The following is a 20,174-nucleotide window of genomic DNA, read 5'->3' on the forward strand; positions in this document are numbered from 1 at the left end:
ATGTGTAGTAGGGATGACATGATTACAATGAGAATTAGTGGCCATCTACTACTGATGGGAAGGGTAAGGGCATTTCTAGAATATGCTTCAGAATTTGGATATGGAAGGTGCACAAGAATCAATAACGGTGTCCTTAACTGTGACTCACAGTATTGGGGATATGGAACCTGATATGGCTGCCTCCTATGGCCAAGTAGTAACCCTGGGGAAGAAAAATGGACACCAAAGCGCCCACAAAATTTTCATCCCCAAACTGATTTTGTCTACAAGACATGCAGAGATTGGGGATGGAGCAAAGACTTCGCAGATGGGAACAGCCAATTGATAATTGGCTCAACTTGAGGCCCACCCCATTGTAAAAACAACAACCCCTAGCTCTATAAGTGGTACTTGATTATGCTTGCAGACAAGAACTTGGGGGCTCCACCCAGTAGCTGACACCTACATACACAGACGCCCGTAGCCAAACAGTGGATGGAATTTCAGAAATATTATGGAAGAATGTAGGCCCCAAAAGGAGATAGAATCTTGACAGGAAGACCAACAGAAGCAAATAACTGGACCCTAGGGGTCCAAAACAAAGAGCATACACAGAGGAACTAGATTTTCCTGCATATGGGCACTTTGGTCATCATGTGGGTCTGAAAAAACTAGAATGGGAGATATCCCAAAAGCAGTTACATATATATAGGCAATGTTCTTCTACCTGGGCTTCCTTATCTGGACTGAATGGAAGAGGGTGCACCTAGCTTCCTGGAGACCTTATGTGACAGGATGGAGTAATAACTAGGAATCCACCTCCCTCTCAGAGGAGAAGGGGATGGGGATGCAGAATGGACTGTGGTAGATGATGCCCAAGAGGGGGTCAGTGCACAAGATGTAATATGGATAAGTAAAGTAAAGCAACAACAACAACAACTAATAATAATAATAATAATAATAATAATTTAAATATTGGTTATGTTAACTGTGTCAAATGCACTATTGTCTGTCATTAAAAATTCTTTTATGATGTCATTTAAATATGTATTAAATTCCTGTATAAATATACTGTGTTGTTAATAACAAAGGATTCAAGATGATGCTTCAATAATTTCTCTAGAAAAATATATTCTTCATACTGGAAAGTATTTCATTAGCAATTATTTTTTAAAAATGTCAGAATCTTGGAAAATATGTTTTCTTTCAAATCATGATTTTCAAACATGGATCTCCATTTTACAAAATGTAAGAATACTACAAAGTAAAGAAAATCACCATGGGGCTCACTAGTCAACCAATTATTTCCCTATTTTTCATAGCATCTCATTTTGAAAAAAGACCCAGAGCTCAACTAGTTTCCCTGTTGTCATCTGATTACTCATCTCAGCCACATGCATTTCCAGGTCGTGAAGAGCAAACAATAAATATCAGTGGCTTATTTGGAAGGCCAAGAAAAAAAATGACACTCAGCAAGAGGATGTGCTATACCAAAGGGTTAAAATTCATGAAGGTAAGGCTTGTTTTTTGAGGCACTCTCTTGTAGACTCCTAAGAAAAGAAGGAGATTGAAAGACACTAGTTTCTTTGTAGTAACAAGTCTCCTCTTAACATACCTAAGTCCCACAGTTTTATTCAAATTACAGGAAAACCGTATACTTTTTAAAAATTCGAGATTCAGTATCTTAATGTTTAGGGGAAGAAATAGAGTATAAGAGAATAAGGGGCAAGTAAATATCTATAGTACCAGTTCATCCTTATCATCTATCTTCAGAAAGGATAAGCTGTAGTTCTGACAGGTCTGTTTACATTCACGCCATATTCTTATGTCCATGGTGAAATAATAACATTTTATACCATAGCAGAACCAGTGCATTTCATCACACCTGCCTACAGAAAGAATGAAAATAGTTAAACATTATTTACTTGGATTGTGTTATCAGAACAATGTATTTATGAAAGCTGTGTAAAAACAAGTAAAATCTCACAGTTCTCAGAAATAGGGATTTCATAATGCCCAGAGAACCCCGCACACTCATGATCTATATAACATTGTAATAACATTAGAGATAAAGAGACATTTTATGTGTCAATCATGGTTGAACGAATAGATATAATATTGCCTGTATATACAAAAGAATCCTCTTTATCCTTAAAAAAAAAATGAAACAGCTGGGCACGATGATTAAGTCTATCACCTGAGGTCTCCAAAGACAGAGACAGGAAGAATACTACCAATTTGAGGCTACCATATTCATGGGTGTGAAATGCTTCAAAGATGATCTAGAATTTTTTCCTGTCTCAGTTTTATAATATACCAGTTTTAGATATACTTAGTTTTTACATAATGAGAACCATCACATCCCACTCTCTCAGCATGATGAGATAAAAAAACAAGAACTCTTCATAAACTCTAAATCTTGAAAAAATATTTAATGATGATTGACAAACAGTATCAGTTAAGAATGACCAGAAGCAATGAAGGTTAAGAAAGTTTTCTTGTGACACTTTATATTTTCATCTTTCCAGTTTCATTCATGCGTCAATGACCCTGGTGAAATGTCTGCATACCATGGTTAAATGCTCCTGTCCACTGCAGGGAGGATCCCTTTATTATAAACAGGCCTACTTTCAAAAGACAAATCATATCACACACACACACACACACACACACACACACACACACATGTGCGCGCGCACACACACACACATGTGCGCGCACACACACACACACACAATTATTTTTATAACTGCGCCCATGTAAATCTTTAAGTCTATTTTAGAATGAATACTTGATAAATGTACTCTATTAAAAATTTATGAGGGTCAAATGGGGAATCAAATGATAGCAGCACCCCATTGACCTGAGAACAGGATCTCCATTGGAGGAATTAGAGAAAGTATTGAAGGAATTTAAGGGGCTTGCAACCGCATAAGAACAACAATGCCAACCAACCAGAGTTCTAAGGGGCTAAACCACCACCCAAAGACTATATATGGACTGACCCATGGATGCAGCTGCATGTATACCACAGGATAGTCTTTTAAACACCAATGGGAGGAGATTTTTGTTGTGAAAGGTTGGATCAACAATGTAGGGGAATGTCAGGGTGAAGGAAGCAGATTTTAGATGGGAGGGGAATGGGACAGAGGACTTATGTTTGTGAAGCTGGGAAAGGGAAAAAAAGAACTTCTGTGTTATATCAGCAACAAAGTGGGACTCTCAGACTTTCCCCGGGACCAAAAAATTATAAGGATTACCGATTTGTGATTCCACCCTCAGGGAGCTCGAAGTGTTCCAAACATAGAAACTATAATATTCTCCTAACCCGGACAGGGTTTTCTGTGTATCCAAGACCTTGTAAATAAGGAACCCTCAAATGATTAACCCAGAGATCACCAGAATCTTAAGCTGAAACAGTACAAACATTCTATAAAAAACAATATATGATAATGCAATTCTGCATTCTTGGTCCTCCACACTACATACCACACACACAAAAACAGTCTTAGTTTTCTTGTACCATCTGTTTTGTTCTCTGTTGATTAAGTCTAGAAAAGCATTGTATTGAACACTCTCTACAGATATATTTCTCAGCATTTCTTCCTTTAATTTGATGTCATTTTCCATGGTGCTGCAGTTATGGTGACGTTTTTGAGTTTTCTGTAGTTCATGTTTTTCATTACTATACTGAAAAACTAGAGTGGTCACGGGTTTAACAGCATAAATGTCCATAAAGTATATATATTAAAATTTAAGATATGAGAAAAAACTTCATGTTGACAGACAACACATCATTATTTTCATTGGTACTTAACATTTATAAATTAGCACTTCTATTAACTCACTATTGAAACAGATACATAAATATTTCTCTTTACTTAAGCTGACTGTAAAATAAATAATAAAGCTGAAGGAAATTATTGTGGAGGTAAGTTCCAATTACTTAATACTTTACAGCATGATTAGACAAATAAAAACCTACATCTACAACAATGGAATATTACTCAGCTATCAAAAACAACGACTTTATGAAATTACTGCAAATGGTTGGAACTGGAAAATATCATCTGAGTGAGCTAACCAAATCACAGAAAGACATACATGGTATGCACTCATTGATAAGGGGCTATTAGCCCAAATGCTTGAATTACCCTAGATGCCTAGAACAAATGAAACTCAAGACGGATGATCAAAATGTGAATGCTTCACTCCTTCTTTAAAAGGGGAACAAGAATACCCTTGGCAGGGAAGAAGATCAAAAGATTAAAACAGAGACTGAATGAACACCCATTCAGAGCCTGCCCACATGTGGCCCATACATATACAGCCATCCAATAGACAAGATGGATGAAGCAAAGAAGTGCAGACCGACAGGAGCCGGATGCAGTTCTGTCCTCAGAGACACAGCCAGAATACAGCAAATACAGAGGCGAATGCCAGCAGCAAACCACTGAACTGAGAATAGGACCCCCGTTATGGAATCAGAGAAAGAACTGGAAGTTTTTGAAGTTCAGACCCCATATATACTGAAAAACAATGCCAAGCAACCAGCGTATAACAGGACTAAAGCCACTACCTAAAGACTATACATGGACTGACCCTGGGCTCCAACCTCATAGGTAGCAATGAATAGCCTAGTAAGATCACCAGTGGAAGGGAAGCCCTGGGTCCCTAAACTGAACCCCAGTGAACTAGACTGTAATTTTCTCAATGGGGGAGGGTTGTTGGGGAACATACAAGGAAGGGGAGGGGGAGGGATGTTTGGTGGAAACCGGAAAGGAATAACCCAATGTATATAAGAAATACTCAAGTTAATAATAATAAAAAAAAAAACCTAAGTAAAATATTCCGTGAATACTTAACATGTCATGGAAATTGAACTAAAAATGTTAAGAAAGGGGATGATGATTATTGAAACATAAAGTGTGTAAACTATCCTCCTCCATAACTTTGTTTTAGCATAGCCTAGAAGTGATACTCTGTAAATATGAAGGAATCTAATAAAGTTTAACTTTTAATGTCTCAGTACAGATGAAGTCTTTTTACTTAACCATGATCTCAATACATTGAAGAAAAAGGAAAAGAAGGTCATCAATTATTTGCACAGCTATAACTCACAAAATGTTTGCATAAAGTTAACAATCATTTTAGCTCAGAAATGTAGACTATCACCAAGTCCTCAGGGGAAGCATGTCCAAGAGTAAGAAAGAGCAGTGCAGCTGCTAACCACCCCAGAGATAACAGATTAGTTTTGAAAGAGAACAGAGCACTGCAGAATGTCAGGAAAAGTTATTAAAGTCCTTGATTCTCACTCATCTCTGATTATAGGCAGGACAACAGAGTGTATAACTGCATCATCCCTGTCCAAAGCTATTTTTTAGGCAGAAGTTCAATTAAGATGTATCTCAGTTACTTACTGTTTGTCACCAATATTGCAACAGCAACCAGCCGAAGGGAAAGGAGGATTCCAATAGCAATCACAGTGAGCTGCCAGGGAACTGAAAACACTTAAGTCAACAAAACAAAGTAAGAAAATCAACACCATTAAAAGCACACATCTCAATACTAATTAAAATTCTGTTTAGCAAAGAAAAAAGGGGAAATTATGCACAAGTTGATGAAAATGTCCTCTCAGAATTGTAGATTTCTCCCTAAAATACACCCGCTGAAGAAATCCTACATGTGTGAAGTTTCACAAAATCCTGAACTTATTTCTGGTTGAATTGTGAATCCTCTGGAATCAGACTAGAAGTAGTTGGGTGACAGACCTGTGTCTTCACCCAGTTCTATAGGAACAAAAATGCATTCTAGAGAAGGCATTTGAAGAATAGTTGCAATGCAATCCAAGAATACCAACTGAAGCATAGAGTCCACAGGAAAGAAAATTGAGGATACAGAGTAATGAAAGAAAGATGGATGTTCTTGAGAACTGGTAGGGAATCACAGCTGGTCTGGACTGATCTGACATCTGATCAACTATTACTTTTTCATGTAAATTTGATTTTCCTCTATATAATGCTAAATATTTTTTGTATCTATGATATTTAGAATTGGAAACTCATGCTTCTGATTACCACAACATCAAAGAAAAAATTATCTCAGCATGGAACAGAATCATGACAGTGCACATAGAACAACTGAAAAATAGTGAAGAAAATAAAGTGATACTTCTGCTTTTTCACTAATAAATTAAATTATTCTTTGACATGTCAGGAACTGACAATAAGATTTAGTCATTCCCACAACCGCTAATCCTCTCATTCCCTGTTCCTTCATCTGCAACATTATTACCATTTGGAGAATTCATCTTCTGATGACAACTGTTGTTCCCTGTTATATTAAATGTTGCCGATATTTATGACAATTAAAACACTTTCCTTGAGAACAAAAATATGTTTCTAATGCATAAACCTCATTTCTGTAGGATTTTCTTTCTCTAGAAAACTCAGTCTTTTTTCAGACTCTAGTTTGTCGGTTAGTTTCAAAGTTTTCAGAATTTTCTTGACTAGACTGAATTAAAAAAATATTCTTATGGTTTCTCACAACTTTTCCTATTCTTATTTTTATTGGCTATTTTATATATTTTACCTTCAAATGTTATCCCATTCACAGGTTCCCCCCTTTCCTGTTACCCCTCCCCATTCTGTGAGGATGCTCTCCCTCTCAGTCACCCATGCCTGGCTCTACACCCTGGCATTCAACTACTCTGGGGAAATGTGCCTTCACAGTACCAAGGGCTTCTCCTCCTATTGAGGCCAGACAATGCCATTCTCTGCTACATATGCAGGTTAAGCCATGTGTCCTTCTATGTGTATTCTTTGGTTGGTGGTTTAGACTCTGGGAGCTCTGGAGTGGTCTGATTGGTTGATATTGTTGTTTTTCCTATGGGGTTTCAAACACCTTCAGCTCCTTCAGTCCTTTCTCTAGCTACTAATTGGCGTCCCCATGCCCAGTTTGATAATTAGGTAAAAGCATTCTCAGGTGTATCAGTAAGGCTGTGGCAGACCCTCTCAAGAGATACCCACATCAGGCTCCTGTCAGCAAGCACTTCTTTGCATCAGCAACAATGACAGTGTTTGGTGTATGCATATGGGATGGTTTTCCTGTTGGGGCAATCTCTGGATGATTTTTCCTTTACTCCCTGGTCCACGTTTTATCACTGTACTTCCTACTGTGAGTATTTTTTCACCCTTCTAAGAAGGACTAAAACATTCACATTTTTTTCTTCTTTCTTCTCTCTTCTTGATTTTCAAGATTTTTTTTCGTGCTGATTCCCATTGTTCTACATTCCTCATATGTTTTATTTTGTAACTGACTAAAAACCAAAGAATAGCAATAATTTATAATTCTCTCCTTTTGGTTTTTAAAACTTCATTGCTTTATTTTTTAAATTTAGTGTTAAGTACTTTTTTACTTGATTACCCTCCAACAAACATTCAAAGTTCACTTCTTCACTTGTGCATATCCAAGCCCAGATGAAATGGAACGTGATAGCTTTTCATAGAAGGCAGTAAGGTATTTTCAATTGTTGTAAGTTTAAAATGCATAAAAAGCAAGGGATTTTAGACAGTTAAAGCACTTACCTCTGCAGCCAGCTTCTCTGGGCCTTTGAGTCTCCTCAGGCCTCACTTGATATCGCAACCCTGAAGACTTTTTAAATCTCACAGTTGAGCAAGGAACATCCTGCTTACTCATTTTGGGAATGATGTATGAAGTCTGTTTTCCGTTAAAATCGGGCCTTGAGTGTTTTCTAAAAACAAGTTGAAATGACCATTTTTGTTATGGGACCTGGATTTGATGATAAATAGGGTTGAGAAAGGATAGGATCTGAATAATTTACTTAAGGATCCAAACAACCTGACATGGAATTACCCCAATTTCCACTACAGGTGAGAATCCTTTGCATATTTCTGTTAAATTTGTTTATATTTCTAATGTTCACGGCAATTTTTGTTAAGAAATATGTACAGAATTAAAATTTATTAAGTCATGTCAGTATTGATGCAGACACTTTGTTCTAAGTACTCAGCACATACAATCTTAGGTAAAATTGCTACTACTGAAAATCATTATAATAAAACAAAACTTTTAAACATACTATCTAAACAAAAATGAGTAAAAGCATTAGCAAGAAATAAAAATGTTGCTTTAAAATTATTTACACATTGTTGCAAATACATAAATATTAAATATTCTTTCAGTATTTTTATTTATACATTGCTCTCAGAGTTTCCCAGTCACTACTTTCCAAAGAATATTAGAAAATTAATATTTCAGGTGATCTAAGACATGTAACTATCTCTTCATGGAAGCTGCAATCAGCTGAGATGTAAAATTTCTCTATCTAACCACAATGTATATAATCCTCTCTATGCTTGAACCTGGTGAATGGATTCAACCAGAAAAGGTCTTACTGAGTGGCATAATCCAAACCCAGAAAGACAAAACTAAATATTGTCTCTCATCTGAGGCTCCTGGCTCAAAGTCTTCAGAAATCCTATGTTGCCCCTAGTAACTGCAGCAATAAGAAAAGTAAAAAGGAGACATAGGTGGATGGATGTGAGAGCAACAGAGAGAATTATAGAGGATACAATATGAAGTTTTAATCTCAAAGCATTCCATTTACACAACCATTTCACATACAATACACTTGTACATGATGTGGCAAGAAGAGTATGTAGGAAAATAAATTTCATCACTATGCAGCATATATGAACTAATGCCCATGAAAAATACAATCTGATAATACATATCAATGTATTAGTAAATAGTAAGTATTGGTAACAGACCTTACCCTTACTTTAATCACCGAGATGTGATCCAGTACATAATAAAGGTAACGAACGGCATATATTAAAATATTCTTCCCTTATTTTTAATATATGAAGTTTTCTGAGGTGATTTACCTGTTCCCTTTTTTTTTTGACCAAAAAGGAACCCTTCCATTAAGCAAATCTCTTTCCAAATTGTTATTTTTTATTATTGCACCTAGGGTGGAGCTGGCTGAGCCTCTTACAATCAGTCCAGAAGACAACTTTACAAAGTGCATTCTCTCACTCCACAGTCATGTTAGTTCCAGGGATCAAATGCAGGTATTAGATCAAGGATATTTATCAAGTACATTTACAAACTGATCCATCTTACTGTGGGTCCTACTGTGATAATTTTCATTTGAATGAAATATGAACATTTGACACAGTTAAAGAGTAAAGAACTCCATAGATACCTCTATCTTAACTTCTTAACACACACACACAAAAATTCACAGCTTAGTGTGAAAGAAAATAATCAGTGCAGAATAACAGTTTTCACATGCTGCCAGAGTTAACTTGATCTAACACAACCTGCAGGGTTTCTTCATCAATCCTATTTTCATGTCAGGCCATATGAAATTCACTTGATCACTGATAGGAAAACAATAAAAGCAGGTATTGTTACCTGTGTCTCTATCCCAAAGTGATTCTGTTGGAAGGTACTCGTCTCCCAATTAGAGGAAGCGTTGACCTTTCCTGGTCTGTATCCACAAAGAGGCTCCCACATGAATGACAAAACTAACTTTCCTCTGAGTGATACTCAACCTCATAACTTTCTGCCCCTCCTCTTGACCAAGGCGAAAAGAGGAAATTGTTTAATGAAAGCTGACTCTGAGGGCAAAGCAAAGAAGCAACATACTGTGCTGCTGCAAAATACATGTCAATAATTAACATTGGAAGACTGAGAAGATGTAAACTGCGGAGAGAGCAAAACCAGTGTCCTTAGCAAAAGAATAGGAAAAATGGGGACTGGAGCTGTTCTGGGCCTAGACTTCAGATGGGCTGTCGGAAAGTTTGTCTTGTGTCACTAATTTTAAAGTTACTTCTTGATTTTGATTTATGCAAATTGCAGCTCAATGTATGGATTAGGAATGCCATTAAAGATCTCATTCTTCCACTGGTAAGGACTTTCTTTACACTCTTCTAGCTTTTTAAACATAGATATTCAATGTGAACATTGTCATTTCCCATGAAGTGACATTAATGCTGGTTTGTTCACGGTGCTGGGATATCAAATCTAAGAAAATAACCATGCTCAGTATATACTCATTCCCTGAGTTATAATGTGTTCTGGTGTTTTGGTTTTGGTTTGTTTGTTGATACTGTTTTAATGTAACTGTTGTATCTTATACTATGTAGCACAGGCTGACTCCACATTTGCAGAACTCTGTGCTATTTTTTGTCTTAGAAGTATAGCTGTATACCACTACACCAATTTACACCATTTTTGTGGTAGATATATCCTAATAAATAAAAAGAAGTTCTGCATTTTATAAATATAGATCTCAAGATTTTTAAAGCCGTTTGTAATTATTAATCGATTATATGTGGCATAAATTAAATAGGTAATCCTCTAATGCTGAATATCTTAGATGTATATTAGAATTTTCTTCTTGTTTATTCAAGAACTACATAGGATATACTTTAGAACATACTGAAAAAAGTCATTTTATGCATATAGTCATGGAATTTTAGCAGATTAGCATAGGAGAAACTCTAATATCTATCATCACCTGACATCTAGTTAATTTATATTCTATCAACTGCCATGAACAAATTCACAATTGATTTTTTAAAGATAAGGTGAATTGTTATTCTATGAGATTTGCTCATGTTTTTGTGTTGACAAGTCCTGGGAAGAAGCTCCTTTAGTAAAGACTGATTTAAACTACAGGGAAGAGGAAACTGTGAAATGGTGTGTGTCTAGTCTATGTCACAAAAAGTTCTAGATTCTCTACCTGATCATTTCCAAGAGTGCATGTGTTTAGAAGGTCAAGAAAAGGAGGGTATATGAGCAAAAGTGAGAGTGTTTCAAATCAACAGCACTGAACCATTGCTGTTCTAGAAAACACCCATCACTCTCAAATCTGGGAGGTTAACATCTTACTATCCACAGAAACAGTAACTGTGTTGAGATTTTACAGCATTATTATCTCTGCTGAGAGGTTGTCATCCTTACCATGGAGGCTCCTCTAACATCATGCAACATGTGTGGGGAAAAAATGCAAGAGATGTTTGGTCATTACTGCGACCACAGTATGGACAGGGCATAGAGTACCTACAAGTGCACTTAATGAGGGAAGAGGGTAGTTAATAGAAAATGGACAGACAGTGCATAGATTTTGGTTTTTCTCTGTTTGTTTGTATGTCAGAGACAAGTGGATGTCCATAACTGTAAAGCCAAGGAGCAGCAGTTTCCTCTAAGTTCTGTAGAGCTAAGCTCTGAAATTATAGAAGGCGGTAAACTATAAAGCAGCATAATTAGCTTTAAAGATAGAGTGACTGCGGAAGGAATGGAACTGACTGACACTCCCATTTTGTTTCTTTGACCAAGGTTCACCATAAAACAGCAAGTACTGAACTTCACATGACCAAGTAATAAAACAGAGAAGTGAAAAATATAAAGAAATTATTGTTTTCTTTAGTTTTGTATTGTAAATTTTATTGTGAAAAACAATAACAATATACATACATACACATCACACATACATGCACACACATGCACAGACACACACACACACAAACACGCAACATACAACACACACATATTCATATTCATGGCTGTTTTCCTTCAGAAACCTTTATTTGTTAAATCACAACTGCCAACTCCTTTATGTTGAGACAGAAACAATCAGAATCCTACATTCAAATCTTCCAGTCAGAACCTCAGAGCACAGTGCCATGATTACACAGCTGTGGACTGTTCTTCCTGTCCCTGGCTGTGGTGATGGATACCTGAAGTAGCCACCAGTACACAGGAAATGATGGTTTGATCACTTGCTTCACTGGAAGAACTGGCTTATCCTGGTTAGTGTCTCACCACATGGTGCTGTCTTTCAAGGTGGAACCTTTACTACCATGAAATATGGTATAATTCACAGGTCTTAAGGAAACCACAAACAACTGTATTTTGAGATTTCCTGTGCTTGTGCCCACCCTGTGCATTTATAAGGACAGTTATTTTAACACTCTGCATTCCCTGCCTACCCACATAGTCCTAGATGGTTTGAAGCAATGAGAGGAAATGAAGAAGATGATTCAGGAATGTACTAATGAAAAAAGGGGCCCAGATAGGAACTAAGCAACCCAGCTTTGTGTACTAAACAACCACTGGGTTGTCAGCTCCACAACTCAGAGGCAAATATTGTGTAACTGCTAAAAGTGTCAAAATAACTACCAGGAGGATCAACCTATTAAGTGCAATAACCATTCTTCATTGTGATTCAGATGTTGTTAATTTTATAGCAAGTGCAGAACTAATAATTCATTACATATATTAGCTTAGGATTACAATGTGTCTTACTCATGCTTTCTATTCCTGGCCAAACATCATGAAAAAAAATCAAGTTGGGAAGGAAAGAGTTTATTAGACTTTTTTGGTTTATTCCACATTGCTATTCATCACCAAAGGAAGTCAGGGCTGGAAGTCAAACAGGTCAGGAAGGAGAAGCTGATGCAGAGGCCATAGAGGGATGTTACTTACTTGCTGGCTTCCCCTGGCTTGCTAGGCTTGTTTCTAACAGTACCCAACACCACCAGCAAAGGGATGGCACCATCCATAATGGGCTGGGCCTTCCCCCCTTGTTCATTACTTGAGACAATGCCTTAGAACTGGATCTCAGGGAGGCATTTCCTCAACTGAGGCTCCTTCTCTGTGATAACTCCAGCTTGTGTCAAGATGACAAGTAAAACCAGCAAATACACTATTTTGAATAAAAATGGCACTCATAGACTTATTTAGGTATGCCTACACTCACACCCCTTGATTCTTGGGTGCCTCTCTCTTATCCCCAGTCTCTGTCTCATCCTGGACACTGAACCAAACAAACATTGAAGGGAATGGTTTAATTCATTGCACATGTTACTGGTAGATGTTAAAGGAATATGGAAAAAAGCATATACTTGAGTGTTCAAAGCAGAAATTACATTCTTTCAGACTTGCTGCATGGCTCACTTTAGCTTTTTTTCATTATTTTCTTTCTTTTCTCCACTTTTTTGATTTTTAAATGTTAAATTTTTATTTATTTTTTTTACATCCCAGATTTTATTCCTCCCCGATTCCACCCTCTGAATGTTCCCATCCCATGCCTCCTCCTGACCCTCCTTTCTCCAAGATGATTATCCTACCCCACAACCCTCTACCCCAGCACAACTTGAAACTCCCTGGGGCTTCCAATCTATTAAAGGTGAGGTGCATCTTCAGTGTCTGAAAACAGACCCAGCATTTCTCTGCTGTATATGTGTTGGGGGCGGCTGTCTCATATGAGCTGGTGTATGCTGCCTTGTTGGTGGTCTAATATCTGAGGCTTCTTCAGGGTCCAGATTAATTTAGAGCATTGGTCGTCCTACAGAGTCACCTTCTTCCTCAGCTTCTCCCAGCTTTCCCTTATTTCAATTACAGGGGTTAGCAGCTTCTGTCAGTTGGTGGGTGCAAATATCTGCATCTGCTTTTTCAGCTCTTTGATGGGATCTTTCGGAGGACAGTCATGACAGGTCCGTTTTGTGAGTGCTCCATAGCTTCAGTAATACTGTCAGGCCTTGGCGACTCCTCTTGAGCTGCATCCCATTTTTGTCCTGTCACTGGACATCCTTTGCCTCAGTCTCTTCTCCATTTCCATTACAACATATCTTTCAGACAAGAACATTTATGGGTCAGAGTTTTGAATGTGAGATGGCAACCTCATCCCTCACTTGATGCCCTGTCTTCCTACTGGAGGTGAGTTCTCATAGTTCCCTCTCCCAATTGTAGGGCATTTCATCTAAAGTCTCTTCCTTTGAGTCTTTAGACTCTCTTGCTTCCCAGGTCGCTGGTAAATAATGGAAGATCCTCCAAAACTTCTAACTCCCGAGTTTGCCTGTTTCCATTCTTTCTGCTAGCCCTCATGGCTTCACTTCTTTCCCCCACCAAATACCATATCATGGTCCACTCTCCTCTCAATCCCACTTTATTTTCAGGTCTATCCTTTCCTGCTCTGATTCCTTTCTTTTCTACAATTGTACACTTACTCACCACTCTCTCCACTACTCATGTACCCACACTCACATGCCCCTACCCCATTATTGCTTCCACATTTCCTCAAAGAACATGAAGCACTCCATTGCTAAGAACCGACCCTCGTACCTCCAATTACAGCAGTCATATCATCTGCCTTTAAGACTAGAAAAGACAGTCCCTATTGTGGAATTCGATCCAAAGTTAAGCAAGAGAATTGCAGCAGCCTCCACACCAATGTTCAGGAGAACCATATGAAAAGTAAGTCACACATAGGATAAAAATATATAGGGGTCCTAGTTCCAGCTGAATCTGGTTTTTGTTTGGTTGTTCTTTCTCTGTGAGGCCACATCAGTCCAGGTTAATTGACTATGTACATCTTCTTTTGATATCATTGACCTTCAGACTCCCTCTATCCTATCTTATCCCTCACTCTTTCACAATACTTCCTGAGCTTTACCTAATATTTGACTGTGGAGACACTACACCTGTTTCCACCCACTGATGGATGAAGACTCTCAGGAGACAGTTATGCTAGGCCCCAATCTTAAGCATTGTAAAATATCATTAATCATGTCAGGGTTTTGCTCTTTTCCTAAGAAATGGATCCTAAGTTGGTGCAGTCATTGGTTGGCCATTCCCACAGTGTCTGCTCCATCTTTATTCAAGTGTTTTCATAGACTGGACAAATGTTCAGTCAAAGCATTTGGGGGTATGTTGGTGTCCATTTCCTTCCACCAGAAGTCCCTTCTTTGTGCTAGATGTTGCCACTTAGTTTCCATATCCCCAGCTAGTAGTTGTCTCAACTAGTGTCATCTCCATAAGGATTCAGGTGCTTCCCTTAACCCAGGTCTCAGAGGATTCCCAGAAATGCCTACTAACTGAGTTCCCTTTTCTTTCACAATCCTTTTCTACTTTTCCTCTCCACACTACATCTCATCCCCATTAGCCTCCTTAACCACTCTCCCATCAAGTATCCTCCATTCATCCACCTCTGATATATATTTTATTTCCCCTTCTGAGTGAAATACAGACATCTTCACTTGAGTCCTCATTGTAACTTAGTTCCTTTAAATCTGTGGATTGTAGAATGTATCTCCTGTACTTTATGGATAATGTCCAGTTATAACTGAGTACATAGCATGTGTGTCTTTCTAGATCTAAGTTTCCTCACTTGGGATGATAATTTCTAGTTCCATTAATTCACTGCAAATTTCATAATATCTGTGGTTTTTAATGTTTTTTTCTTCATGTTATTACTGTTTTATTCTAAATATTGAAGATTTGCCTTTTTACTGGGTATTTTTATTTACATTACATATATTATTCCTTTTCCTGGTTTCCAGTCCATAAACCCCCTATCCTATCCCCCACCCCTTCTTCTGAATGGGTGTTCACCCTCCCAAAACACACCCCTTCCCACCTCCCCTCCCTGGTATTCTACTCCATTGGGAGGTCCAGTCTTGGAAGGACTAAGGGATAAGACTCTCATTTGTGCCCTACAAGGCCATCCTCTGCTACATATGCATCTAGAGTCTTGGGTTTGTCCACGTGTAGTCTTTCAGTAGTGATTTGTCCCTGGGAGGTATGGTTGGTGGGACACTGTTGTTCTTATGGTGCTGCAAGCCCCTTCATCTCCTTTAATACTTTCCCTCATTCCTCCAATGGGGACCCCATTTTCAGATCAGTGGTTTGTTGCTAGCATTTGCCTCTTCATTTGTCAAATTCTGGCTGAACCTCTCAGGTGACATCTATATCAGGCTCTTGTCAGCGTATACTTTGGCTTAATAAATATTGTCTAATTTCATTTGCTCTCTCTCTGTATCTATATCTATATCCATATCTATCTATCTATCTATGTATCTATCTATCTATGTATCTATCTATCTATATCTAATCTATATCTATCTAATCTATATCTATCTATATCTATATCTATCATATATATATTCTGGATCCCAGAATGTGGGACAGGCCCTGAATGACCATTCCTTAATTTTCTAACCAGTACTTTGTCTCCATATGCCCCCCCATGAAGATTTTTGTTCCCCTTTTTAAGAAGACCTGAAACATCCTGGCTTTAGTCATCCATCTTCCTGAGTTTCATGTGGTCTGTGAATTGAATCTTGGGTAATTCAAGCTTTTGGGCTAATATCCACTTATCAGTGAGTGCATACCATGTGCGGTTCTCTTTTTGTATTTTGGTTACCTAACTCAGGTTGATATTTTTTAATTCCATTCTTTTGCCTATGAATTTCATGAAGTTATTGATTTTGATAGCTGAGTAGTAATCCAATGTGTAGATGTACCACATTTTCTGTATCCACTCCTCTGTTGAAGGGTAACTAGGTTCTTTCCAGCTTTCTGACTATTATAAATATGGCTGTTATAAACATCGTGGGACATGTGTCTTTGTTTTGTGTTGGAGCATCATTTGGGTATATGCCCAGAAATGGTGTAGCTTGGTCCTCAGATGTTGAATTCCCTAGGGAACTTCCAGACTGATTTCCAAAGTGTGAATAACATCTTGCAACCTCGCCAAACAATGGAGGACAGTTCCTTTTTTCCACAGCCTTGCCAGCATCAGTTGTCACCTGAGTTTTGATCTTAGCCATTGTGACTGCTGTGAGGTGGAATCTCAAGTTTGTTTTGATTTGCCTTTCCCTGATTTACTAAGGATGAAGAACATTTCTTTAGGAACTTCTGTGCTATTTGATATTTCTCAGCTGAACATTCTTGGTTTAGCTCTGTACCCCACTTTTTAATTGGATTATTTGGTCTCTAGAGTCTAACTTCTTGATTTCTTTGTATATTTTGGATACTAACCCTCTATCAGACGTAGAATTGGTGAAGATGTTTTCCAATTTGTTGGTTGCCATTTTGTCCTAATGACAGTTTCGTTTGTTTTACAGAAGCCTGTAGTTTTCTGAGGTACCAATTGTTGATTCTTGATTTTGAGCATAACACGTTGATGTTTTGTTCAGGAAATTTTCCTCAATGACCATGTGTTTGAGGGTCTTCCCCACTTTTTCTCCTATTACATTGAATGTATCTGGTTTGCGAGGAGATCCTTGATCCACTTGGACTTAAGCTTTTGATAGAGCAATAAAAATGGGTATATTTGCATTATTCTACCATCTGACCTCCAGTTGAACCAGCACCATTTGTTGAAAATGATATCTTTTTACCATTGGATGGTTTTAGCACATCTGTCAAAGATCAAGTGACCAAGGGTGTGTGGGTTCATTTCTGGGTCTTTGTTTCTATTCTATTGATATACTTGCCTCTCTCTGTACCAATACAATACAGTTTTTATCACTATTACACAGACGTTCTTTTATTCTTGAATACAGATTTTGCAATCCTGGATTTTATGTTATTCCAAATCATATTGTAAATTGCTCTTTCTAATTATACGAAGAAATGTGTTGGAATTTTGACAGGGATCACATTGAATATGTAGATTGTTTTTTGGCCAAATGGACATTTTGTAATATTAATCCAGCCAATCCAGGAACATTGGAGGCTTTTCATCAGAAACTTTAAATTAGTTTCATACAGATATTTCACTTGCTTGGTTAGAGTCAGACCAAAGTATTTTCTGTTATTTGTTGCTATTATGAAGGGTTTCATTTCCCTAATTTTTTTCTCAGCCTGTTTGTCCTTAAGTAGAGGAAGGCTACTGATGCATTTGAGTTTATTTGATACCCAGCTACTTCACTGAAGTTGTTTGTCAAGCATAGTAATTTTCTGGTGGATATTAGGGGTCACATAAGTATACTATCATATTATCTGCAAATAGTGATATTTTGATTTCTTCCTGTCCAATTTTTATCGCTTTGGCCTCCTTTTGATATCCGATTGCTCTGCCTAGGACCTCAAGTACTGCATTGAATAAGTAGGGAGAGAGTGGGCAGCCTTGTCTAGTCCCTGATTTTAGTGGGTTTGCTTCAAATTTCTCTTCATTTATTTTAATGCTCCCTACAGGTTTGCTATATATTGCTTTTATTATGTTCAGGTATGGGCCTTGAATTCCTGATGTTTCCAAGATTTTGCACATGAATGGGTGTTGAATTTTGCCAAATATTTTCTCAGCATCTAATGAGATGATCATGTGTGTTTTTTCCTTTGAATTTGTTTACATAGTGGATTATGTTGATGGATTTCCATATATTGAACAATGCCTGCATCCCTGGAATGATCCTCCTTGATCATGTTGTATGATTGCTTTGATGAGTTGTTGGATCCTGTTTGCAAGAATTTTATTGAGTAATTTTGTGTTGATATTCATAAGGAAATTGGCCTGATGTTGTCTTTTCTGTGGGGTCTTTGTGTGGTTAAGGTATGAGCATAATTGTGGCTTCATTGAAGGAATTAGGTAGCACTCCTTCTGTTTCTATTCCATGGAATAGTTTGGACAGTGATGATATGAGGTCTTCTATGAAGTTCTGATAAAATTCTTCACTAATGTCATCTTGTCCTGTGCTTTTTTATGCTTGGATATTCTTAATAATTGCACATATTTCTTTAGGAGGTATGGGACTGATTAGATGGTTTATCTGATTTTTTTAACTTTAGTACCTGGTGTCTGTCTTGAAATTTTTCCATATCCTCCAGATTTTCTACTTTTATTGAATATAGACTTTTGTGGTGGGATCTGATGATCTTTGTATTTCCTCAGATTCTGTTTTTATCTCTCCCTTTTCCTTTCTGATGTTGTTCATTTGAATATACTCTCTGTGCCCTCTGGTTAGTTTGGCTAAGGTCTACCTATCTTGCTGATTTTCTCAAAGAATTTGCTCCTGGTTTCGTTGGTCCTTTGTATAGTTCTTTTTGTTTCTACTTGCTTGATTTCAGGCATGAGTTTGATTATTTCCTGAAGTCTACTCCTCTTTTGTGTGTTTGCTTCTTTTTCTTCTAGTGCTTTTGGGTGAGCTGTCAAGTTGGTAACGTATGTTTTGTCCTACGTTTTCCTTCAAGAGAATATAGTTTCATTATGTCCTTATTAATTGTTGATCTGAGTGCCTGAGCTATGGGTGTTCTTTTCATCATATTGTCTATTATAGTAATTAACTTAAGGCTATTTCCAACTTCCTTTCTTTTATAATTTGTGTGTCTGGTTTTAATATGATCCACTAAGATGTGAGTTTGTGCAGATATTAAAGCTGGTTCTATTAGCTCTCTTCTATATGCAGATGTCCACCTAAATCAGCAAAATTTGTTCAAAATGCTCTACAATTTTCCTTGTATTATTTAGCAAAAATTTTTGAAAAAATCAAGGGTCTGTAAATTTATGGGTTTACTTTTGTGTCTTTGATACGATTCCATTGATCAGTCTATGTGTTTCTATATCAATACTATGCAATTTTTATTTCTATTGCCATATATTGAAGGTTGAATTCTGGTAGGTGACATCTTCAGATATTATTTTATTATACAGAATAATTTTAGCTGTCCTGTACTTTATGGAATTTTTTTTCATATGAAGTTTGGAATTACTATTTAGACTTTAGAAATTCAAAGTTCTTATTTGTGGCTGCCATTTGATTAAAGGTATGTTACACATCTTCTTAATTGATGAAGGAAATGCATGACCTAGAAAAATTATTTCCAGTCCAGTCCAGAAAATGCTGAACCACTGGCAAGGTATAGATAAATATGGTGCAAATTTTTTCCTTAAACCCTGATGTTTCTTATTATTGGATTGTAGTCTACAAAAGGTTTCTTCAAGGCCCATTATTCATTATGAGTGTTCTGGACCATTCCTTCTCTCTTTCCTCAAAGAAAGTAAGTGAGAAACATGTCATAAGAATCTTCTGTGGGTGAGCACAGTTTCACTGTTTCAAGTAATGGCAATGATCAAATAAAATCATAACTGACAGGTACACATCTGATTTCCAGGTGAACTATGGATGCACATTTGCAATCTTGGCACTCAGAAAATCATTGAAGAGGTATTAGCAAGTCAAATCCATCTCCTTCTATAGCGTGAGTTTGAAACTGGGTTGGCCTAAGGAATCAAGATCTCACAAAAGAAAAAACAAACAAACAAAGCAAATGTAAACCCCATATAATAAGCAAATAAGCACTGTTTTTCTTTCATAGAAAAAGTACATGCTCTTCATTAGAATAACCATAAGAAACTAATACATGTTTAAAAATAGCAG

General features: G+C 37.2%; 1 protein-coding gene across 1 annotated transcript in view; it reads right to left on the reverse strand.

Annotated features, from left to right (window-relative positions):
* The window catches only part of LOC116904546 (killer cell lectin-like receptor 5), a 25,495-nt gene extending 17,818 nt beyond the window's left edge, over positions 1-7,677 (reverse strand). Inside the window, exons 1-2 of the mRNA XM_032907340.1 lie at positions 7,566-7,677; positions 5,400-5,489 (exon numbers count right to left, since the gene is read on the reverse strand). Of these exons, the coding sequence (XP_032763231.1) occupies positions 5,400-5,489; positions 7,566-7,677 (202 nt within the window). The remainder of the gene's footprint in view (positions 1-5,399; positions 5,490-7,565) is intronic.
* Positions 7,678-20,174: the final 12,497 nt, after the last annotated feature.

This window comes from Rattus rattus, chromosome 6 (genome assembly GCF_011064425.1).
Source record: "Rattus rattus isolate New Zealand chromosome 6, Rrattus_CSIRO_v1, whole genome shotgun sequence".
NCBI lineage: Eukaryota > Metazoa > Chordata > Mammalia > Rodentia > Muridae > Rattus > Rattus rattus.